Genomic DNA, 26,189 nt, shown 5'->3' on the forward strand with positions numbered 1-26,189 from the left:
CCCTGTTGAGATAAGAGTAAACATCTTTGGTTCTTCAAGGGGTTGTTTTATTGATTGAAGAACCGTGCAGAGAACTTTTTGTGGCAATAAGACTGCATAAGCAACTACAGGGTTTCCATACCTGCACCTAGAATTCTCTTCATCCCCAGAGTTCCTTCCTGACAAGTCCAGGGATGAGTGAATATCTAAATTCAGATTACAGAAGTTAGACTTGACGTGTACAGTCACTTTAAAACTTCTGTAATCTGAATTTAGACTTGACACATACAGTCACTTTAAAACTTTACTTTTATAGTGTTAGCTTAAAAAGAGGGCAAATATTTAATTCTTAAAACATCTTAAATTATAGGTATGGTAGGGTCCCCAGGCAGGGGGTCAAAGCCTGCAAAGCCTAAGTTTCAGATGAGACATTTTTCACTCTTTCTGAAAAATTTTCACCAAATATATGTATTTTATGTGTGATACTTATGACAGAACCACAATATGTTCAGTGTCAGTGATAATGGGTTTGTTGAAGGAAATCTGTTCCATGGCCAAGTGATGGAAGTTGTATTTTCAGAAAGATTTTTGTCTGTTCTCAGATCCATGTAGGCCTAATATAAATGTCTTTGTCTGATGTTTATACCTTTATTCGTAGTGGATATTAATAACTTGTAACAATAGACTTTTGCTTTCTTTTGCATCAAGGAACCGGAAGAAATAAATGCAGATGATGAGGTGGAGGACACTGCTGACGACAAGGAGGACGACCTGGGAGCTGTGGAAGAGCAGCGCAGTGTTATCCTGCACCTCTTGTCGCAGCTCAAGCTGGGCATGGACTTAACAAGAGTGAGTAACGGGATAAACAGTCTAAAGAGGTCATCAGGTCAGGACTATGCCTGTAATTGTTCATGTTGTCAGGGCTTTTTTTTTTTTTTCCAGCTCTTTATTGGAATATAATTGCTTTACACTCTTGTACCAGTTTTTGAGGTACACCAAAATGAATCAGCTGTATTCATGCATATATCCCCATATCCCCTCCCTCCCGCAACTCCCTCCCACACTCCCCGTCCCAGCCCTCTAAGGCATCACCCATCATCGAGTTGATCTCCCTGTGTTATACAGCAACTTCCCACTAGCTGTCTATTTTACAGTTGGTAGTGTATATATGTCTATGCTACTCTCTCACTTCGTCCCAGCTTCCCCTTCGTCCCCCCCAACCCCGTGTCCTCTAGTCCGTTCTCTGCATCTGCATCCTTATTCTTGCCCTGGCAGGGCTTTTTAACCTTTATGAGTTGGTTCCTTAGTCGCTTGATCAGCATTTCTTATTTTCGTAAAAAATGTGATGGGTTTTTCGTGCAGCATTAAGTCACATGGCAAAAAAGACCTAGTCTTATTTCTGTACAAAATAAAAGGGGCCCATTGGGATACAGAATTGGAACATGTAAAGAAAAGGACAGAAGCCCACAAAACCATTAAAGTCACTGATACCTTCTGCTTTACTCTTACTTCCCATGGTGGATAGTGCAATTATATTTGGGTATAATCTGTGACAGAGATCAGCAGACATTTTCTGTAAAGGACCAGAGAGTGGATATTTTTAGCTCTGTGGGCGTAGATCTCTTGACTCTCAAACAATGTGGGGGTCAGGGGCGCCAGCCCCCCACGCAGTTGAAAATCCACATATGATTTTTACTTCCCCAACTTAGCTACTGATGATCGGTTGTTGGCTGGAAGCCTTATGAGTAACATAAACACTCAGGTAACACAGATCGAGTTTCTGTGTATATGTGTTGCTAATACTAGACATCAGAGATGAAACGCTAGTGTGAGAAAACTTGTTTATTTACAGGTATAAGGATTCATGCATTGATAATGAAGTAGCAGCAACATAATTGCTTCATGGTAGCGTGGCCTGCACAGTCATGATTGAATTGTTATAAAATTTTTATGACATACAGTAATTCAGTCCTCTTCATGATACAACATTGGAAACATTGCCACTTTTTTAAAAAAACCCACATATCTATAATAATACACAGTTTCTGGCATTGTGAGAGAGTTGCTGTACTTTAATGTAATTCTTTGAAAGCAAAGTTATAAGAAAACGAACATATTTTTCATTTTATATTACATATCACTCACCTTAAGCCTGTGTAAGGATAGACTGTCCACTTCAGTACAAATCTTGGCATGGTATATTTTTGTATATTTATTGGAAAAAATCCATTTGTAAGTGGACCTGCAGTTCAGACCCATATTGTTCAAGGGTCAGCAATACTCAGCTCAGCCTTCGTCGTGTGAAAGCAGCCAGAGGTAGTGTGTTGGGTGGACATGGGTGTATTTCAGCAAAAGTTTATTTACACAAACAGGAGGCCAGATTTGGCCCGAAGGCCATAGTTTGCAAATCCCTGGTCTACAGGCTTGCTACTTTAAGTGTGCCCTGAATTAATTTGATGGTGGGAGTCCTTTCACTATATATGTGTATATCAAATCACTACAGGGTACACTTTAAATATCTTACAGTTTTATTTGTCAGTTATGCCTTAGTAAAACTGAAGGAAGACAGAAAGTGTGATCTGAAGGTCAGTAGCATCACCGTCCCCTGAGAACCTGTTGGAAATGCATAAACTCCGCCCCCAGTCTCACCGTTAGAGACCCAGAGTCTGCACATAGCAGTATGTACATACACATTAAAGTTCAAGAAGCACTCATCTATAGTTTTTAACTTTAGGCCATTCTTCTCCATTCCCAGTTTTTCTAATCAGTGTGCCTTAATTTGTTTTAACAGTGAATCCATGACATTGATTTAAAAAGCCAATAACGTTCAAAACCTATGTATGTCAGACATTTACTACTGTAGAATTATATACTTTGAATTACTGCTGACACTACTTTGCATTAGTGTGGAATTTCAAAATTGACTTCAGGAGGTATATTTCAAATTGAGGTTTTGTTTTTTTTTTTTTTTTTTTTTTTTTACACACACAACAAATCAAATTGAGGTTTTTGATGCCAGTGAAGGTAGTGAAAATATAAATTAAAAGGTTGTTTGAGTCCAATGAATTACTCACCTGAAAATGTAACTTAACTATAGAAAGCATTTTGCCTCTAGCATTCCCATCGAAGTATTTCAAAATCAAAAACACATTTCTTGCTTTACTGAAGCTTGTAGTAATTATAGGAGGATTTTTAAGTAAATTGATTGAATTCATAGCCTACTAAAAGCAGACATTTTAGGAATAGATAAAAACCCATTTAACCATTCACCTTTCATCTAATCTTAGTATTTCAACTGGATATCATTTTTATTCTAAAAATATTTTTATATCAGTGGTTTAGAAAAGACTCTTAGTTGTAAAATTGGTTGAAATGAACAGTCATGTAAGGAGTTTGTTGGCTATTATGGTATTTGCTGTCCCTTAGTAGATTTAGGTTTGTAGTAACCCAGATGGTAAAGTCTCTCTTGACATGAGTAATGAATTTAATACAGTTGCCCCACACTTGTGCGTTGTTGAGAAATTACGTGTATTTATATATGAAATCATTAACATTAACTAATCACAAGTTATGAACATAAAACATTTAAAAGAATGGTACTTTTTGATCAGCATTACAGAACTTGGTGAATGAACTGCAGTGACTTCTGCCTCCTGTCTAGCAGTGACACTGATACAGCAGATGTTTATCAAGCACCTCTTATATTCCAGACACTGTGCTCGGTGCTGGGACTACAGCAGCCAAGACGGTAGCCATGGCCCTGGCCTGCACGCTGTGATCAGGAATAGCCTTTCCCCCCCCTTATTTTGTTCTTTTAAAAATAATATTATGGAAACATGTACCATAATGTTTATTGCAGCACTATTTACAATAGCCAGGACATGGAAGCAACCTAAATGCCCATCAACAAACGAATGGATAAAGAAGATGTGGCATATATATACAATGGAATATTACTCAGCTATAAAAAGGGATGAGATGGAGCTATATGTCATGAGGTGGATAGACCTAGAGTCTGTCATACAGAGTGAAGTAAGTCAGAAAGAGAAAGACAAATATTGTATGCTAACTCACACATACGGAATCTAAAAATGGTACTGATGAACTCAGTGACAAGAACAAGGATGCAGATGCAGAGAATGGACTGGAGAACTCGAGGTTTGGGAGGCGGTGGGGGGTGAAGGGGAAGCTGAGACGAAGTGAGAGAGTAGCACAGACATATATATACTACCAACTGTAAAACAGATAGTCAGTGGGAAGTTGTTGTATAACAAAGGGTGTTCAACTCGAGGATGGAAGATGCCTTAGAGGACTGGGACGGGGAGGGTGGGGGGGACTCAAGGGAGGGTGGGGGGGGAGTCAAGGGAGGGAGGGAATACGGGGATATGTGTATAAAAACAGATGATTGAACTTGGTGTACCCCCCAAAAAATAATAAGTAAATAAAATTAAAGAAAAATATTATGAATTTAGTATAATTAAAGTCTTCAAAGAAAGTTTTTGGAAATAAAAGGAAACAAAATCTGTAATTCTACCATTCCTAACAAGACAACTGTCACTTTTTGAGATTTCTTTCAAGTTTTTCTTTGTGTAATTATACTGTATGTCCAATTTTGTAATATTTCTTTTTTCAGTTAATATCTTTTCTTTGTGAAATGTATTCCGTGCATGGAAGACTGAAGAGAACACATATAAACAGCTTAGAGAACAATGGTAAAACAAGTACCCGTGTGCCCAGCTCTCAGATTGTTACAGAGCCCTGCCCGGTCTCGGAAGCCAAGTGCCCCTTGCAGTTGTAGTCCTCTGCTTTTCCCTAAATGTAACCACTTACTTGTCTCTTGTGTTCATCATCCCCCTCTTCCCTTTATCGTTTAGACACGTATATATGTGCCCCATAACAATGTTACCTGGTTTAGGGAATTCCCTGGCGACCCAGTGGTTAGGACTCCGCACTTTCACTGCCGAGAGCCCAGGTTCAGTTCCTGGTTGGGGAACTGAGATCCCATAAGCCGTGTAGTGTGGCCAAGAAAAAACATAAAAAAGAGTGTTTTTAGTTTAGAAGAAAGTGAATAACGAGCACAAGCTTAGTTGTATATTTTCTTTATGTTCCTAATTAGAGGTGTTCTTAGAGATCTGGAATTTCTTGCATTTCTGCTCATGATTAAGTGTAGGGGAACGAAAAACCTGACTTTAAGTTTCGAACATGCTTTCCAACATTGAGTATTCTGAATTTGTTGGGGAACCTGGTGTTAGTATCATTAGTTTTTTCCTCTAAGGTGAGTCAAGTTACCCCAGAAGAAAATTCTTCTAATTTCTTGCTTGGTAGGTAAAGCAACTAGGAGTTAGGGAGAAGAGGGCTAGGTTGGAAGGGTCTTAGTGTCTAACATTTAATTCATATAGGGTTACCTTGTGCCCTTTTTTTAAAAATTTAATTATTTTTCTTTTTATTATTGGCTGCGTTGGGTCTTCATTGCTGCATGCAAGTCTTTCTGTAGTTGTGGAGAGTGGGGGCTGCTCTTCACTGCAGTGCACAGGCTTCTTATTGCAGTGGCTTCTCTTGTTGGGGAGCACGGGCTCTAGGCGCTCGGGCTTCAGTAGTTGCGGTGCATGGGCTCAGCAGTTGTGGCACACGGGTCTTAGTTGCTCCATAGCATGTGGGGTCTTCCCGGACCCGGGCTTGAACCGGTGTCCCCTGCATCGGCAGGTGGAAGCCCCACCCTGTGTCCTTTTATCATATGGTATCCACTCAGATGAACATCCCTGATGTTCCCTAATCTGGAGAATAAGCCACCCTGATATACTCTCCAGAGAGTAAACCTCTAGACTTTGGCTGAAGTGCAGGAGGGTCAGTGACCAACAGTGTGGAACTGAGAATGGGCTTTAGGGATCTAATTGCTTTGCACACGATTTCACTTAGTCACCTTTATTTTAGGATTCTTGTAAACCCGCAGATCCAGAGGTACCTGTTGCTGTCTGTTCCTGAACCTTCTCAGGAATCCATAGTGTAAACTACTGCTTAAGAGTCAGCTTTCTGGTTGACAGCTCCCAAATTTTGTTGCTTTTTGTCTACTTTCCTGGTATCTCTAGGTTAGTGTTTATATTTATTTAATAAAATTTTAATGAGATTTCAATAGAAGGTAAAATTAAGATGCATGTGTTCAGTGTACCATCTGAAACTGAAATGTCAGTGTCTTTGGCATCACTTGTGTCATCTTCATAACCGTCTGTTAAAGTAATTACAATACTCCATTAAGAGAAAATTCCGTATTTCACTAGACCCATAATTAAAAACATAGGCTGTATTATTTTATTTTCACTTGTATTTTTCCTTCATTCGAATTATTTCCTAAGGCTAGATTCCTGGAGAAATAATTACTAGGCTAAATGGATGTGAACATCTTCAGGCTCTTGAAAAAATATTACCAAATTGTTTTCTCAAAGAGTTGAGCCAGTTTGCAGTACCTCTCCAATTCTGCTTTAAATAAAATGTTTAATCTTCCTTATGCTTATCTGGCTTTAAATATCAAAAACTCTCTTCTTGGAAATAGTTCTCTTGTGCTTAAAATTAACTATAAAGTGTAATTTTTGCTTTGGTCCGTGATCTCTTTAATCTGTCCTGAAGGGCTGGCATTTATTGCCTCTTATATCTCTTATCTTGGTCAGTCATCCACAGTTTATTTTTAAAGTAGGAGAGGAAAAAAAAAGTCTTGGCTAATATTTACTTTGAACGTTACCACCATTTCCCTTATGATACTTTTATCCAGTCTAGGAATTTGAAGATTTTTTTTTTCTTTCACCTGACCCTCTTGAAGTCCTGAATTGGTGTTTAATCTTAACCATTGGGAAAGGCTGTTTCCTTTTAAGCATGCTTATTTTTTAATGAGATGAATTACTTGTCTTTTGTGACTTTGTTTTTTATACCCATCTAGCACGAAATGTTTTTAGAGAGATAAGACTGTTTCTCCACAGATGCATCAGATCTCTGAGAAGACCTAATTAGGAATCTAAAGAGCAAAATAAAGAAACAGACTCGAAGGAAACAGAAATCTCACAGGAGAATAGAGGAAGGTCCTCACCTTTATCTTCTAACCCTTCTGTTGGATTTTAATTTTTGCTGTTATGTTTTACATTTTTCTGAATTTTCTTTATCAGAAAGCGTTCTTATTTAATGTCTGCAATGTCTTCTCTGTCCTTGAAGATGTTAATTACTGATTTCTGTATTGCCCCCTTTGGTTGGTTTGTCTTGTCTTAGGTGGTGCTTCCTACATTCATCCTAGAGAAGCGTTCCCTGTTGGAAATGTATGCAGACTTCATGTCTCATCCAGACCTGTTTATAGCCATCACTAACGGAGCTACAGCTGAGGACAGAATGATTCGTTTTGTTGAATACTACCTTACCTCATTTCACGAAGGCCGTAAGGGAGCCATTGCTAAGAAACCGTACAATCCTATCATTGGAGAAACATTTCACTGTTCCTGGAGGATGCCAAAACGAGAGGTGGCATCCAGTGTCACTTGCAGCTCTTCCACCCAGATGGTCACAAATCATGCTCCTCCATCAGAGGAGGCTTTGAGCCAGGTGGGATCAGACTGTTACACGGTCAGATTTGTTGCTGAGCAGGTTTCCCATCATCCTCCAGTCTCAGGATTTTATGCAGAATGCGCAGAGAGGAAGATGTGTGTAAATGCGCACGTCTGGACTAAGAGCAAATTCTTAGGCATGTCGATAGGTGTGACAATGGTTGGGGAAGGTGAGTAGAAACATTATCCTCCAGTTTTTAATATCAAACTATAACCTTAAATTTGGGGAAGCTACATAAATCTTAATTATAAATTTGAACTGCTAGTGTACTACTTTTTCCCCCCAATTTGTAGTATGTTTCAGAATGCTGGTGGAGGGAGGGGGCGTATCTATCAAAAAATATAAATTTTTTTAAACTTTTTTTCTGATTTTAAATGTAGATTATTTTTATTATAGAAAATTTAGATAACTTAGAAAAGTATCAAGCAAAAAACAAAAGTATCTCTAATTCCTCCATCCAGAGATAGATAAATTTAGCAAGTATTTTGTATTTTTACATTGTCTATATGTTCATACTTTTAGTTTTGTAAAATTAGGATTCTCTCTGTAGTTTTGTGTCCTCCTTTTTTGCACTGAGTATTCATTTTCCAAGGGTATTCATAATGCTTTAAAACGTGTTTTTGTTGTTATAAACAGCACTCAAGAAATATTTTCTGGGTAAGCCTATATCTACATTTTTTATATTTCATAGGAGACATTCATAGAATATTTTAAAATATATTGCCAAACTTTAAATCAACTCCAGCAAATGATTATGAAAAAACAATTTAAGGAAATAAAATGTTTTGGGGCTAAGAATACAAAAAACAAATTAACAACAAAAATCTCCACAGAAGTCATTGCAGTTAATGAAAATATAGTGGCTTGCCATTTTACTGTTAAAGGAACACTCTTGTACATAGGAGAGTTTGCTCTAAATATAAACTTACAGTGTAAGCATGGCATCATTAAGCCTATGACCCTAACATTTTGAGATCGTGTTATTTTAACGTGAAGAAAATATTTTATCCCCTTTTTAAGCTTTCCTCATCTTTAACACCTTTTGTGCTATGAGTCTTACCAGTTTGAAACTAATCAAAACTTTTATAACATTATAAGATTGTTTATTAGTTAAAAAAAGTTTGTTATCTCCAGTTATAAGCGCCATCACATTAACCGTAGGCTTTTCACAAATCCGTTTACTTATTTTAGAGATGAAAAACCTGAAATCTAGAGGGGATGGGGTGTGTCCAGGATCACAGAAGTTAAGGCATAGTCAGATTTAGACCCTCATTCTTTGACACACTCTCCCCGAGGACGGTTACTCTTACCAGTTCATGAAACAGTATCTGGTGATAGTAGCCTCTCCCGCTCCAAGAAAGGAAATACCTCAAGAAATGAGGAAATGCATTAATATCTTAACCATGCATTAATTGAGGAGGTATATGATAGTTATTTTTTGATTATTTAAGTGCCAGTTATATATTCATGGATTTGCCTTTTTAAAATTAAATTGCTATTGACACTCTGAACTGAAAGTAAATTAAATCAGAGAATGGAGCATCTGACAATTTATTTTGCTCCTGCTAGCAGCTTATTTTTATTTAAAAGTAGGGGGGGAAAGAAAAGTAGAGGAGGGGACTTCCCTGGTGGCGCAGTGGTTAAGAATCCGCCCACCAGTGCAGGAGACACGAGTTCGAGCCCTGGTCCAGGAAGATCCCACATGCAGTGGAGCAACTAAGCCCCTGCGCCAAACTACTGAGCCTGCGCTCTAGAACCCACGAGCCACAACTACTGAAGTCCAAGTGCCTAGAGCCCGGGCTCTGAAACAAGAGAAGCCACAGGAATGAGGAGCCCGTGCACCGCAATGAAGAGTAGCCCCTGCTCACCGCAGCTAGAGAAAACCCATGTGTGGCAATAAAGACCCAGTGCAGCCAATAAATAAATTAAATACATAAATTTATAAAAAAAAAATAAAAGGCGAAAATTCTAATTATCAGATGAATGAGATTTTAGAATTCTTTGAATCTCAGTAATCCTAACTAGTCTTATGTTCCCATTCACTGGAAACCGATTCTGTATTTCTTAGACCTTAAGTTCCATAGTGAATGTTGCTTATGTTAACTATATTCCTAGAAATCAAAGATCACGAATCCAGTTTTTTGGTTTGTTTGGTTTTTTGTTGGGTTTTTTTTGGGCTGTGCTTCGTGGCTTGTGGGATATTAGTTCCCTGACCAGGGATCGAACCCAGGCCCTTGGCAGTGCAAGCTCGGAGTCTTAACCACTGGACCACCAGGGAATTCCTATGAATCTAGTTTATAAGGCCAGATGTTTCTAGAAAAGTACATGATATCCTTTCCAACTTAGAATTAATCAACAGTTATTATTAAATACTTGAAAGATAACCAAGTATGTTATATATGTCTCTTGACAGCTCCCATTATATATAAATATGTTACATGCAGAACCATGTTTCTTTTCAAATGGCTCAACAGTTCTTGATTTACTGTTGCCCATTGTGAAGACTCTTAAGGGCAATACAAAAAATAGCTGGTATCGCTTTATGTAAAGTAGACTACTTTAGAATCTCAGTCTATTTGTTTATCCTAAAAATTGACTATATTAAAATATTTATCATAGTTTTTGCCCTTATTTGAGAACATTAAGAACACAGTACTTGAACTTCCTTGGTGGCTCAGTGATTAAGAATCCGCCTACCAATGAAGGGGACACTGATTGGAGCCCTGGTCCGGGAAGAACCCATATGCTGTGGAGCAGCTAAACCTGTGTGTTACAACTGCTGAGCCCATGTGCCACAACTACTGAAGCCCGTGCACCTAGAACCCACGCTCCACAACAAGGAAAGCCATTGCGTTGAGAAGCCTGTGCACCACAACGGAGAGTAGCCCCTGCTCGCCACAACTAGAGAAATCCCTTGCACAGCAGTGAAGATCCACTGCAGCCAAAAAATAAAATTGATTCATTAATTAATTAAAAAAAAACCCCAGTACTTAATGAGCATTCATTAAGAGAGAGATGCCATCAGAATTCAGAGTCGTAGTACATATCCAGTTCAGTATTTGTTTTTATGGTGAACTAGGAATGAGTTTAGGTTAATATTGTAGCTCAAGTCTCTTTAATTATCTAGGATAGACTGATTATTCATTTATGTAACCACCACCCTTTTTTTTGTCGTTACCCTTTTTATATGTTTGTTAAAACCATCTTTAATATAGCATCACTTAATACACAACAAGCCCCATTAGAATAATTTGTGTTTGAAAATACCACTTCTAACTCCTATAGCTTCATCTTAAATATTTCAGAATTTGGCATACAAAATTATTATAAGGATCTTAGTTCATATCATAAAATCATAAAATTAGCTTAGAATAGAATGAAGAACTCCCCCCCCCCCCCCGCCGCACTCCCCCTCCCCCCCCCATGCCATCTGAGATTAAGGTCTGTGACTCTAAAAAGTTATTAGTACTAACTAATGGTCAGATATCATGATGCTACAGTATAGCACGGACTTAAATTCTGACTTAAGGTTTTATTTTATTTTTAAGAGCATTAGAGGGAACTCTTAAACTGTTTCCACTGTAACATTTTCTGGTCCCATGAACCCCAAAGGGATAATAAAATCGTAATGAAAGTAACCTTGATTCCGCTGTTACCAAGAATTGTTGTCAGATACAATTGTAACTGAAGCTAGTTTCATCCAAAGCTAAAAGAATATTGAGCAAAATTATGATGTTCATTTACCAGGCGGGAGAAACCCTTAATATGGATTTTTCATAGCTGTCTGTCTTTTTTTTTTTTTTTTAATTTTTTATTAAAGATGTTAACCACCTTCATATTTTCAAATTCAGGAATCCTCAATCTACTGGAGCATGGAGAAGAGTATACGTTTTCTCTACCTTGTGCATATGCCCGGTCAATTTTAACTGTTCCTTGGGTAGAACTGGGTGGCAAAGTCAGTGTCAACTGTGCAAAGACTGGGTATTCAGCCAGCATCACTTTTCATACTAAGCCATTTTATGGTGGCAAATTGCACCGGTAAGAATATTTTAGTGATATCTGGCTCTTATTGTATCCGTTTGATCTTGTATTATAACTCCTTATTCTTTTTCTGCTTTGTTTTATGTGAAATGGGATTGGATTTTTATTCATGTTTATTTTTTGTTTCATATATCTGGTTTTTGAAGGCATTCTGGAAACCATGATCTGGTTTTAAAAATAGTGACAGATCTATCTACTCTTGTAAACTGGGAACTTCTAACAAATGGATATGTAATTTCTGGCACAGTTTCTGCCTTTAAAGGGATTTAGACTTGGATCTGGACCTCAGTAGAGGTAGTACTGCTACAGGTTAGGATGAAAATACATCTAATCCTAAGAAGTAGTTCGAGAAGCACGGTGGTGGAAGCCAGTATCTTTAGACACCAGTGTTGAATGATGGCTGTGTTCTGAGTCCGTCTAGAAATTGGCCTATAGTGGCTCGTTGGTCTCTGCAGCACTCGTCCGGATCACCCAACTGCATGAAGACAAGTTTTCTATTAGGATCCTCAAAAGGATACTGACTCTTTTCTAAGCTTTTGGTGTCTATTCTGACTGTCCTGAAGTAGGGATAGTTTTCTTTTTCTACAAAGCTTTTATTGAAGCATAACATGCATGCGAAAGTATATAAGTTGATTTGGGGCCATTTCAGATAGTGCTGCTAGAACTTTGGTGAATGTGTGTATGAATTTCTGTTTGGTAGGGACCTAGGAGTAGAATTGCTGGGTTGTAGGGAATGAAAATTTAACTTTATTACTGCCAAACAGTTTTCTTACATGGTTATACTGAAATGCACTCCCTTCAGTCATGCATGAGACTTTCGATGCATATAGCTGTTTCGCTTCTTCACTGGACAGCTGGTACTCAGCCATCTTAGCAGTGGAAAGAAAGATTTATTGGCTCCCAGGCATTGAATAGGCCTTAAAAAACATGGATTTCAAGAACACTGAAGCAGAGAATTAAAAAAAAATTACAGATCACCCAAACAGAACCACTAGAGATTGTCAGAATGGTTGTCTTTTATCCTTAGAGAAGATAGTAATGTGGTTCACACTTTGTTATACATGCTTCTACTTACTCCTCTCACCATAGTAATCACAGGATTCAAACTTTACAATTAGAAGGGACTTTAGAAGTCACTACACCAACATTTGCTAGGTGTCTAAATCCCTTTGCAACATACCCGATAACCGATTTGTTCCATGTGTTGGTACATTGTCATTAGCACAGAACTCACAATGCATGAGGCAGCCTATTCCACTTCAGACTGCCCTTATTTATGTGAAGTTAAAGTTGAAATCTGTATCCCTGTAACATTCCTGCACTGGTGAAACCATTTTTCAAAGTATATAATTGAGTAAAATGCTTAGGGGAAGCAACTATAGTGGTGAATTTTCCAAACCCAGCACTTTTTATTGACAGTGATATTGATGAATTTCTTTCTTTTTTTAAGTTGAAGTATATTTTTGATTTACAGTATTGTGTTTCAGCTGTACAGCACAGTGATTCAGCATTTTTGCAGATTATATTCCATTATAGGTTATTAAAACTAATGGATATAATTCCCTGTGCTGTATAGTATATCCTTGTTGCTTACCTGTTTTATATATAGTATCAATAGTTGGTTAATCCCATACCCCTCATTTGTTCCTCCCCCCTTCTCCCTTTTGGTAACTACAGGTTTGTTTTCTGTATTTATAAGTCTTGTTTCTGTTTTGCATATACATTCATTCGTATTATTTCTTGGATTCCACATATAAGTGATACCATATAGTGTTTGTCTTTCTCTGTCTGACTTACTTCTCTAAGCACAGTACTCTCTAGGTCCATCCATGTTGTTGCAAATGGCAATATTCCATTCTTTTCTACGGCTGAGTAATATTCCATTTTAAAAGATATATATTACATCTTATTTTTTCTTTTTTAAAATATTTGTTTATTTATTTATTTGGCTGCTCTGGGTCTTAGTTGAGGTGTGTGGGATCTTCAGTTGAGACATGCAGGTTCTTCGTTGTGGCATGTGGGATCTTTAGTTTCAGGATGTGAGATCTTTAGTTGCAGCATGCGGGATCTTTTAATTGCGGCATGCAGGATCTTTTAGTTGTGGCATGCGGAATCTAGTTCTCTGACCAGGGGTCGAACCTGGGCCTCCTGCCTTGGCAGCTCAGAGTCTTAACCATTGGGTTACCAGGGAAGTCCCTGCATCACATCTTCGTAATCCAGTCGTCTGTTGACAGGCACTTGGGTTGCTTCCACGTCTTGGCTGCTGTGAATACTGCTTCTGTGACTGTTGGGGTGCATGTATCTTTTAGAATTACTGTTTTCATTTTGTCTGGTTATAAACCCAGGAGTGAAGTTGCTGGATCATATCTTTGAGGAAGCTCCATACTACTTTCCATAGTGGCTGCACCAATTTACATTCCCACTAACAGTGTACAAATGTCCCTCGCCAACAATTGTTATTTGTAGAGGTTTTTCTTTTTTAGCAATTAAAAAAAATTTTTTTATTTCATATTGGAGTATAGTTGATTTACAATGTTGTGTTAGTTTCAGGTGTACAGCAAAGTGATTCAGTTGTACATATACACATATCTATTCTTTTTCAAATTCTTTTTCCATATAGGTTATTACAGAGTATTGAGTAGAGTTCTCTGTGCTATACAGTAGGTCCTTGTTGACTATCTACTTTATTTTTTTTAAAGCTTTTCTTTTAAATTAATTAATTAATTTATTTTATTGGCTGTGTTGGGTCTTTTTTGCTGTGCACGGGCTTTCTTTAGTTGCAGTGAGTGGGGGCTACTCTTCGTTGTGTTGTGTGGGCTCCTCATTTCAGTGGCTTCTCTTGTTGCGGAGCACAGGCTCTAGGTGCATGGGCTTCAGTAGTTGCAGCACATGGGCTCAATAGTTGTGGCTCACGGGCTCTGAAGCGCAGGCTCAATAGTTGTGGTGCACAGGCTTAGTTGCTCCGCGGAATGTGAGATCTTCCCGGAGCAGGGATGGAACCCGTGTCCCCTGCATTGTCAGGCAGACTCTTACTCACTGCGCCACCTAGGAAGCCTGACTATCTACTTTATACGTACTATTGTGTACATGTTAATCCCAGCCTCCTAATTTATCCCCACCCCCCCTTCCGCTTTGGTAACCATAAGGTTGTTTTCTAAGTCTGTGAGTTGATGATTAACATTGTATTTGGATTTCTTTTTCTTTTTTGTGTGTGTATCTGTTGTAGGTTTTTGGGTTGCAGTTACCGTGAGGTTTTGATAGAGCAGTCTGTGTATACACAAGATTGTTTTAAGTTGTTGGCCTTTCACATGCATTTCCAGCATCCTGCATTTGTACTTTCCTCCTCTCATGATTGCTAGCTTTGATAACATATTTGTGTGTGGATGATTTCCCACCTTTGCTGTATGTTTACTAGTGAGCTTTCCCATTCATAATTTTCTTGTTTCTAGTTGTGGCCTTTGCTTTTCCATCTAGAGAAGTTCCTTTAGCATTTGTCATAACGCTGGTTTGGTGGTGCTGAATTCTCTTAGCTTTTGCTTGTCTGTAAAGCTTTTGATTTCTTTGTCGACTCTGAATGAGAGCCTTGCTGGGTAGAGTGTTCTCGGTTGTAGATTCTTCTCTGTCATCACTTTAAATATATTGTGCCCATCCCTTCCTGCCTGCAGAGTTTCTGCTGGGAAATCAGCTGATAACCATGTGGGGATTCCCTTGTATGTTATTTGTTGCTTTTCCCTTGGTTTTAATATTTTCTTTGTCTTTAATTTTTAAAAATTAATTAATTAATTGGCTGCATTGGGTCTTTGTTGCTGTGCACGGGCTTTCTCTGTTTGCGGCGAGCAGCGGCTACTCTTTGTTGTGGTGGGCAGGATTCTCATTGTGGTGCCTTCTCGTTGCGGAGCACAGGGTCTAGGCATGCGGGCCTCAGTAGTTGCGGCACATGGGCTCAGTAGTTGTGGTGCGTAGGCTTAGTTGCTCTGCGGCATGTGGAATCTTCCCAGACCAGGGATCGAACAAATGTCCCCTGCATTAGCAAGCAGATTCTTAACCACTGCGCCACCAGGGAAGTCCCTGTCGTCGTTTTATTGTTATTATCATTCCTGAAACATTTGAGAGTTAATTAACATCGTGACACTTTACCCCAAAATATTTTAGCAAGAATTTCCCAAGAACAAGGAAATTCTCTCACACAATCACAGAACAGTTGTCAAATTCAGGAAATGTAACATTGATACAGTACCATTATCTAATGTGTAATCTATATTAAATTTTTGTCAGTTGGCTCAGTCATTGGCAATGTATTTTCTCCTTACCCAGGATCATGCATTGCATTTTCTTATGTCCCTTTAGTCTCATTTAATCTACAATATTTCTTCAACCTTTCTTTGTCACTTATGACACTGACGATTTTTAAGAATACCAGCCAATTTTATTGAATGCATCTCAGTTGGGGTTTGTTTTTTGTTTGCTTTGGGTGCAAGTTATACATTTTTGATAATGCAATATGAGCAATGTTGTATCTGGAAGTGATATATTGCAAACCTATATTTTAAAAAGATCAGTCTGGTGGCAGATGAAGATTAGATTGCTGATGGGGGTGGAATTAGAAATTGGAAGATCGGTTAGGCATTCAGAATTGACAGACTTCAAGGAGTAACTGACTGGATATAGGGGAGCATCCAGGATAACTTTGGATGATGTCGGATTCTCTGCTGCTTGTAACAAACCTCTGTAAAATGTAGTGCTTAACCAGCAGTTAGTTGTTACCTCTGCGGTTCCGTGGGTGGCTAGGCTCAGCTGGGTGATTCTCACAGGCATCTCTCATGTGGTTGTAGCTGGACGTTGCCTGGGGCTTCCGTTAACTAAGGGCTTGAGCCGGCTGGATATCCAAGGCAGCGCAGTCACGTGGGAGGCAGGAGCTCTGGCTGTTGACCAGGGGCTCAGCTGAGGCTGTAACTCAGAGGGACTACGTGTGGCCTTCCCAGGTGACTGGAGCTTCTCCCATCTTTACAGCTGGGCGCCTGGGAGGGAGGGAGCATCCAAAAGCAGGCATTCCAAAAGCCTTACTGGCTTTCCATACCTGGTTTTCATACTTTGACTTTTTTTTAAAATAAATTTATTTATTTATTTATTTACTTATTTATTGGCTGCATTGGGTCTTTGTTGCTGCACACGGGCTTTCTCTAGTTGCTGAGAGCAGGGGCTACTCTTTATTGTGGTGCACAGGCTCCTCATTGTCGTGGCTTCTCTTGTTGTGGAGCACAGGCCCTAGGCACATGGGCTTCAGTAGTTGCGGCACAGGGGCTCAGTAGTTGTAGGTCACGGGCTCTAGAGCACAGGCTCAATAGTTGTGGCACACGGGCTTCGTTGCTCCGTGGCATGTGGAATCTTGCCAGGGCAGGGCTCGAACCCATGTCCCCTGCATTGGTAGGCAGATTCTTTACCACTGCGCCACCTAGGAAGTCTGACTTTTTTTAAGACTCCTAATTATTTTATTTTATTTTCTCATTTATTTATTTATTTTTATTGGCTGTGTTGGGTCTTCATTGCTGTGCATGGGCTTTCTCTAGTTGCGGTGGCTTCTTTTGTTGTGGAGCACAGGCTTTAGGCACGTGGTCTTCAGTATTTGTGACACTCAGGCTCGATAGTTGTGGCACATGGGCTTAGTTGCTCCACAGCATGTGGGATCTTCCTGGCCCAGGGATCGAACCTGTGTCCCCTGCATTGGCAGGCAGATATCTAATTTCTTTGAATTTCTTACTTAAATTGTCTTCTTTTTCCCCTTCATACATTTTTACCTATCCACAAGGCCAAAACGTTGGATCTTTTTGTTACTTGGAAGTACACTTTTGGTCGACTCCAAAGTTTCCTCAGTTTTTCCACTCTGATTTCCCTTAAGACCAGTGGTTTTATCTAATTTCTCATTTAAAAGATTCATAGTAGAAACTGACTTCTCTATTTTGATATCTTTTCTTCTTTGATTTTACAGAATATTTTAACTAAGGCTCTCTTTCATGGCTTTATTAATAGCCATGCCTCCCTTTTCAGACATAGCCTAGTTTTTTACTGCTTTCTGCAATCAGGCAGACACATTATCAGCTGTCTGCATTTGGTATAAATACATTATCTTCCGCTTGTCTTTCCTTACTCCCTCATTTTCCACAGCTATCTCTGATGGAGCCAAACAGGCCTAGTTAAGTACTTCTCATGTCCTTGTCCATCTCCCGATCCCACTTTCCACACTCCCTTTAGGATGGTGATTTTTTAAACATACGTCATGGTATAATGTCAATAAGATTATGTTAACCAACTGCTAAGTGGCATACTTTTTTGCACACTGAAGATATAGAAAAGAAAAAAGACGATCTCTGCCTTCAAGAAGCTTTTAGTCTAATAGAATCCAGGACCCTGTCTTTGGAAAACATTTGTAAGACTCTTAGGAAAGACTCGTGTATAACAGACAGTTAAAAATGAAGTCTTATTATAGTAACTGTAGTGATGGGAAAGGACTTTAATGCTGTGCAGCTGGGATGAGGTAATTACTGTATCCGAAAAGGCTCTTCTTCTACAGGGAAACAAGAAACCTGATGCTCAACATGCTTCTGCTTGTCTGATAAAGGAAGCTGATCGCTTTTTTTCAGGAGAGACAAACTACTTTCCTGCTATTAAAATTTGAAGGGATTTGTTGCAAGTATTCTTATGTAGTGGCATTGAGTAACGTAACAGGACAATGTTGTCTTTAGTTGTTCTGCATAAAATGTAATTACCCTTCATGTGGTATTTCTTCTATACACGTCAATAAAACCCAAAGCTAAAGTCTTAACTTTCAATCTTTAAATAAATTTTTTTTCTATGAAGCCAAGTTAATATATCCAGTGATTTTTCTGGTATTCTAAATAGCTATAAAGACAGGGTCTAGATAATCTAACAAGTCAACTTGAGGACTTCCCTGATGGTTCAGTGGGTAAGACTGTGCTCCCAAAACAGGGGGCCCCGGTTCGATCCCTGGTCAGGGAACTAGATCCTGCGTGACACAACGAAGATCCCATGTGCTGCAACTAAGACCCGGCGCAGCCAAATAAATAAATAGATAAATAAATAAATAAATAAAAGTCAACTTGATGTCGTTTTTAGGAAGCGAGAGAGTAAATGCCACGTTTGTTATCAATTATCCTCACTTTAGAGATGAGTAGGATGGCAACTTAACATTTTATTAACTCTGTGGTAAATATTTTAAAGGCAAGCATATTCTGTGTCATTATTTGGTACAAGACCTAGATTTATATGCTTTAGGTATTTAGGTATTCATTTACATATTGTCCATGATTGCTTTCCTGCTACAGTGAGAGAGTTAAGTTGTGACAGAGACAGCCTGGCCCATGAATCCTAAGGTATGTACTTTCTGGTCCTTTATAGAAGTTCACCAGCCCTGCGTTAGACTGTTGAGAAGAATTGTTATAAGCACGTGAGGCGCGGCCCCTCCTCCTCCCGTGCTGCTCTTGCAGGTGCCTCGTGGCCTGCCTCTGGCCCGTGCGGTTCTTGTTCCCTGCCGCAGGTCTCGTCACAATGCTCTTGCTGTGTAGCTGCACTGAGAGCAGAGGCCCCAGCACACATGAACAGACCTAGGGCTTGCTCCTTTTTAAGTGGAAAGGTTTGAAGGAGATAATGGTAACTTGAGAGGTTGTGGCAATAAAAGACAGATGAAGTGAGAGAGGGATTATTATTCCTCAGTTCGCAGGCATGGTTCTGGGTACGTGTGGTTGGAAGATGGAAGAGGCGAGTGTTCAGCGTCATCTCTTCATATTCCGTTAGAGAGAGATTTTTAAGGAAGGACACAGTGTTGGCAAGTGGGATCAGAGAGGAAACATGGATGTCACAAAACAGTCAGACAGACCCCCTTAGCGTACAGTTATATAAGCTCAAGTGCTTTGAGGTGTAACCCAGAGTTCCCACGCCTGCTGTGATCAAGCAGGCTTGCAGTCATGGGGTTCTTGGTGTTCAGTGAGCTGCAGTTATGCCTAAATTTTGATTTTGAATGTTTGGTCTGCTCTTGGATTCCAAACCCTTATATACCTTGATCTCTAAGATCTGGTTCATTTGCTTATTGGCTCCTACACCTCTGCCTTGAGCTCTGAATTTGTAGACCATTCACCTCTCCTCATTAAAAACTATGGGCTCCCTAAATTCAACCAGACATCCTTCTGGTTCCCAGGCCCTTGGCTTATATCAGACAAATGCTGCTTGTGATTCCTGAGCTGTCACCCGAACCTGGGCTTTGGTCCTTTGGATCCCCGCGCCCCCCCCCCCCCCCGCCGTATTATTTTTAATATTTATGTATGTATGTACTTTTATTTTGGCTCCACTGGGTCTTAGTTGTGGCTTTTGGATTTCTTAATTGCGGCATTCAGACTTCTTAGTTGCAGCATGCATGCAACTGGGGATCTAGTTCCCCAACCAGGAATTGAACCTGGGCCCCCTGCATTTGGAGCTTGGAATCTTATCCTGTGGACCACCAGGGAAGTCCCTGGATTCCCTTTTGAATCCAGATTAACCATAATCCCTGGTGTACTGACCAGACCCTAACATTTGCCCACTATTCTCTGAGTTCTGAACCTCTGTCTAATCTGACTCTGTTGTTGTGTCCAACAGGGAACATAAAGTACTTCATTAGAAATAATTAGACGTGTTTCTCTTCCAGCCTTCATTTGAGCTGCATCCTATCTGTCTGTTGATAAACCAGCCAGATAACTCTTCATTAAACTTTCAACAGCATAGTGCTTGAGTTCTTTCAGAGTTTTGTGTAGATAGTGATAATTTTTGTATACCAGTGCTTTTTGTCAAGAGAATTAAAAAAAATTTAATGTCTTTTTTTCCCCTACCTCTTATTTATTTGACTTGTTTCTATATTTAATTTAAAATTAAGCGTATGTGGTTTTATACAGAGTTCGTATATCCAGAATTTCAAATATAGGAACTTTGAAGTAGGACTAGTTAAAAAAAAAAGTTGAATAGACTGTAGTGTTGTAACATTTTTAGACTGTAATAAAAAAGAAATGTTAATATTTTTATATTCCTACTTAGTTTTAATGTTACAATAGTTGTTTGTAGCAAGCATTTAAAATATCACACTTCATCATCATTTATCTAGTTTGATTCCTAGTATTCTTTCTAAAATTATTTGAAAAACTTATCGCGAAAACTATCATGGATTTACAAAGAGTCTGACTCTGGCACTGACAAATTGAAGTGAGCTGTGTAACTAATGTAAACAGAATTCACAGAGTACATTCTTAGGTTTCAGAATCCCTAAGAAACAAGTGTAGTTTTACTTATTAGAGCGTATCTTTTTTTTTTTTATGCCTGCTTCTAGGGTTACAGGTGAAGTAAAGCACAACATCACCAACACTGTTGTTTGCAGAGTACAAGGGGAATGGAACAGTGTTCTTGAGTTCACTTACAGCAGTGGAGAGACAAAGTACGTGGACTTGACTAAATTGGCAGTGACAAAGAAAAGAGTACGACCTGTGGAGAAGCAGGACCCATTTGAATCCAGGTATGTCATCCTTGCATCCATCCTGGAAAGAGTCAGAAACTCTAGATGTTAATCTAAGACTTTTCACTAACTTCCAACCCCAGGCAAGTCACTTCACCACTTTGCATCAGCTTCCTCCTCTGTAAATTGAAAGTGTTGGTCTGATCTGATGCTCTTAAACCCCGTACCAGCTATGACATTATGTGATACAAAGTCACATTTTAGTAAAAATACAACATTTGTAAACTGGGCAAAAATATTGACATTTAGTAGTCAAAGGATTACATTCCTTATCATAAAAACTCTTAGAAATTATTAACAAAAAGATGGGTACCCCAAAAGAAAAATGGGCAAAGAGATAAAGAGGTAGTTCAAAACAACAGGAAAAGAAATGCCCAATAAGAAAATGAAGAATTGTTCAGTGTAATTAGAATTCAAAGAAATACAAATTAAACAATAAGACAAATTCATTATTTAAAATGGTATCTCTTTTGGGAAAAAGTATGAGCAAATAGGTATTTTCATATTGCTGGTTGGAGAGGTAAACTGGTAACAACCTTCCTAGAGGGTATTTTGGCGATATGTGTCATCTGCCTTGAAAAGTAGATGACGTGGATCTATATGTGCTAATAAGGCGGTCTCCAAAATGTGTTGGCAGTGCTTGCTTCCAGAGAGGAATACTGGGGTCTGGAATAAGAAAGAGACTTACACTTCACAGAGTGCCCTTTTGTACTGTTTAAATTTTATATCATGTGGAAGTATTACTGTATCAAATACAAGGAAGCATTAAATATCTTAAGATCACATAAATGAAATCAAACAATTTATAAGCAGATGTGTAAAGGGATTTAATACCCATTGACCAAAAACTCAGGTTAGGTCAAAAAATAAAACAATAATGATTAAAAGAAATTCTTCTATGGATGTATTTAGGATTTATTTAGGAGAGTTTGTCACGGTTTCGTATGTGGACCCCTGGGGCCCTTGAGATCTGTACAGGGGGTGTGCAAGTTGAAAAAACTTTCATAATAATGCTGAGATATTATTTGTCTTTTTCACTCCGTTGCACTTGCATTGGTTATGCAAAAGCAGTGGTGGGTAGCCCTGCCGGGCCTTAGAACCGATCGAGCAGCGACACCAAACTGTACAAGCAGTTGTGGTATCCCGCACAGCCATGCAATTGTTTTTCTTTTCAGCTTTGCAATTTTTTTTTGGAGAACTTTTATTGAGATACAGTTAACAGACAATAAACAGCATATATTTAGAGTGTATAATTTGGTGTCCCAATCTCCCAATTCATTCCCCCCCAACCCTCCCCGCTTTCCCCACTTGGTGTCCATGTGTTTGTTCTCTACACCTGTGTCTCTATCTCTGCCTTGCATTTCCTCTTTCATAGTTGTTAGTGTTTGCCTTATGTATTGAGGTGCTCCTATATTGGGTGCATATATATTTATAATTGTTATCTCCTCTTCTTGGATGGATCCCTCGATCTTTATGTAATGTCCTTTATTGTCTCTTGTAACATTTTTTATGTTAAAGTCTATTTTATCTGATATGAGTATCGCTACTCCAGCTTTCTTTTGATTTCCATTTGCATGGAATATCTTTTTCCATCCCCTCACTTTCCATCTGTATGTGTCCCTAAGTCTGAAGTGGGTCTCTTGTAGACAGCATATATATGGGTCTTGTTTTTGTATCCATTCAGCCAGTCTGTGTCTTTTGGTTGGAGTATTTAGTCCATTTACATTCAAGGTAATTATCGATATGTATGTTCCTATTACCATTTTCTTAATTGTTTTGTTTTTGTTTTTGTAGGTCCTTTTCTTTTCTTATGTTTCCCACTTAGAGAATTTCCTTTAGCATTTGTTGTAGGGCTGGTTTGGTGGTGCTGAATTCTCTTAGCTGTTGGTTGTTTGTAAAGCTTTTGATTTCTCCCTTGAATCTGAATGAGATCCTTGCTGGGTAGAGTATTCTTGGTTGTAGGTTCTTCCCTTTCATCACTTTAAATATATCATGCTACTCCCTTCTGGCTTGCAGTATGTTATTTGTCGTTTTTCCCTTGTTGCATTTAATAACATTTCTCTGTCTTCAATTTTTGTCAGTTTGACTACTATATGTCTTGGCATGTGTCTCCTTGGGTTTATCCTGCCTGGGACTCTCTGTGCTTCCTGGACTTGGGTAGCTATTTCCTTTCCCATGTTAGGGAAGTTTTCAACTATAATCTCTTCCAGTATTTTCTCGGGTCCTTTCTCTCTCTCTTCTCCTTCTGGGACCCCTATAATGTGAATGTTGGCGCGTTTAACATTGTCCCAGAGGTCTCTTAGGCTGTCTTCAGTTCTTTTCATTCTTTTTTCTTTTCCGCAGCAGTGATTATCACCATTCTGTGTTCCAGCTCACTTATTCACCCTTCTGCCTCAGTTAATCTGCTATTGCATATCTCTTTTTGTTTGCTCTTTAATTCTTCTAGGTCTTTGGTAAACTTTTCGATCTTTGCATCCAGTGTTTTTTCAAAGTCCTGGATCATCTTTACCATCATTATTCTGAATTCTTTTTCTGGAAGGGTGCCTATCTCCTCTTCATTTAGTTGCTTTCCTGGGGTTTTATCCTGTCCCTTCATCTGGTACAAAGTCCTCTGCTTTTTCATTTTCTGTATCTTTCTGTGGCTGTGGTTTTCAGTTCCACAAGATGAAATACTGCTGATACTGCTGTCTGCCGTCTTGTGGAGGAAGCTATCTAGGAGACTCGTGCATGCTTCCTGACGGGAGGGACTCCAGCTTTGCAATTTTTTAAATGCCATTTTCTTTTTAAAATGTCCTTGAAAAGCAGTACAGATTATTAGTTTCGTTATATCTGGAATATTGATTACCTGTCTTAATATTTTGCATGAAAAATTTGGAGTATACATAAAGCACTGTGTTAGATAATAAAAAAGGACAGTGGTTAGCTGGAGGAAGAGCATGTGTGCAATTGTTTGAGTTGCAATCAAGTTACCCTCTCTTGAAACAGCATTTCTACTTAAATAATTGACAAACTAAGGCTTTTCTAATTTTAATATTGGGCAGACATTTTCTTTGTAGATGAATGATGTGAACATGGCACTTCAAGGAAAACAATTGGCAATATTTTTTGCTAATAATAAAATTTAAATGGAAACAATTTAAGTGTCCACTGACAGATAAATGGATAAGGAAGTTATGGGAGGGGGAGGGTGTATAAAATGGAATATTATTCAGTCCTAAAAAAAGAAGGAAATCCTGCCATTTGCGGTAACATGGATGGACCTTGAGGGAATTATGTGAAGTGTCAGAGAAAGAACAAATACTGTATGATCTCATTTATATATGGAATCCAAGGGAAAAATAAAATCACTGCATTTCTGTTGGGGAATGTAAATTGGTGCAGCCACTATCCATACACCCCCCTGTTCACTGCAGCATTATTACAGTAGCCAAGATAGGGAGCAACCTAAGTGTCCATCAGTGGATGAATGAATAAAGGAAATGTCTGTCTGTCTGTCTGTCTGTCTGTCTATCTGTCTCTCTCTCGCTCGCTCTCTCTCACACACACACACACACACACACAGAAATATTATTCAGCCATAAAAAAAGAATGAAATCTTGCCATTTGAGACAACATGGATGGACCTTGAGAGCATTATGCCAAGTGAAGTCAGACAAAGACAAAATACTTTATGACCTCACTTATATGTGAAATCTTAAAAAAACAAATAGCTCATAGAGACAGAGAACAGAGATTGGTATATTGCCAAAATGGCAGAGGTGGGCAGCTGGGGAGTAGGTGAAATGAATGAAGTATGTCAAAAGGTACAAACTTCCAGTTTTAAAATAAATGTCAGGGGGCGCAGTGGTTAAGAATCCTCCTGCCCTGGTCCAGGAAGATCCCACATGCCGCAGAGCAACTAAGTCCATGTACCCGAGAGCCACAACTATTGAGCCCACCTGCAGCAACTACTGAAGCCCGTGTGCCTGGAGCCAGTGCTCTGCAACAAGAGAAACCATTGCAATGAGAAGCCCGTGCACCACAATGAAGAGTAGCCCCCACCGCTCACCGCAACTAGAGAAAGCCTGCATGCAGCAGTGAAGACCCAATGCAGCCAATAAGTGAAAATAAAGAAATAAATTTTAAAAAATAAAAAAGTAAATACCGTGGGGATGTAATGTACAGCATGGTGGCTGTAGTTAATAATAGTGCACTGCATGATTGAAAGTTGCTAAGAGAGTAGTTCTTAACAGTCTTCATCACAAGAAGAAAAGTTTGGTAGTTATGTATGGTGATGGATGTTGACTAGACTTATTGTGGTGAACCTTTCACAGTAAAATACTAAATCATTATGTTGTACACCTGAAACTAATGTTACATGTCAACTACACTTCAATTGAAAAATTAATTTAAAAAATTCATAGGACAGAAATATAGATCAATGGAATAGGATAGAAAGCCCAGAGATAAACTACGGTCAACTAATCTGTGACAGAGGAGGCAAAGATATACAATGGAGAAAAGGCAGCCTCTTCAATGAGTGGTGCTGGGAAAATTCGTCAGCTACATGTAAAAGAATGAAATTAGAACACTCTTTAACACCATACACAAAAATAAACTCAAAATGGATTAAAGCCCTAAATGTAAGGTCAGGCACTATAAAACTACTAGAGAAAAACAGAGGAAGAACACTCTTTGATGTAAATAACAGCAAGATCTTTTTTGATCCACCCCCTAGAGTAATGGAAATAAAAACAAAAATAAATAAGTGGGACCTAACGAAACTTCAAAGCTTCTGCACAGCAAAGGAAACTATAAGCAAGACGAAAAGACAACTCTCAGAATGGGAGAAAATATTTGCAAACGAATCAACAGATAAAGGATTTTTTTTAAGTATTTATTTATTTTAAATTTATTTATTTATTATTTTTTGGGGGGGTACACCAAGATCAATCATCTGTTTTTATACACATATCCCTGTATTTCCTCCCTCCCTCGACTCTGCCCCCCCCCAGCTCCCCCCCACCCTCCCCATCCCAGTCCTCTAAGGCATCTTCCA

General features: G+C 38.9%; 1 protein-coding gene across 4 annotated transcripts in view; it reads left to right on the plus strand.

Moving 5' to 3' along the window:
* The window catches only part of OSBPL11 (oxysterol binding protein like 11), a 93,442-nt gene that overhangs the window by 48,987 nt on the left and 18,266 nt on the right, over positions 1-26,189 (plus strand). For all 4 annotated transcript variants that reach the window (XM_057739056.1, XM_057739060.1, XM_057739057.1 and 1 more), the window contains exons 8-11: positions 688-828; positions 7,231-7,729; positions 11,412-11,598; positions 20,969-21,151. In XM_057739056.1, the coding sequence (XP_057595039.1) occupies positions 688-828; positions 7,231-7,729; positions 11,412-11,598; positions 20,969-21,151 (1,010 nt within the window). The remainder of the gene's footprint in view (positions 1-687; positions 829-7,230; positions 7,730-11,411; positions 11,599-20,968; positions 21,152-26,189) is intronic.

Source organism: Hippopotamus amphibius, chromosome 6, assembly GCF_030028045.1.
Source record: "Hippopotamus amphibius kiboko isolate mHipAmp2 chromosome 6, mHipAmp2.hap2, whole genome shotgun sequence".
NCBI lineage: Eukaryota > Metazoa > Chordata > Mammalia > Artiodactyla > Hippopotamidae > Hippopotamus > Hippopotamus amphibius.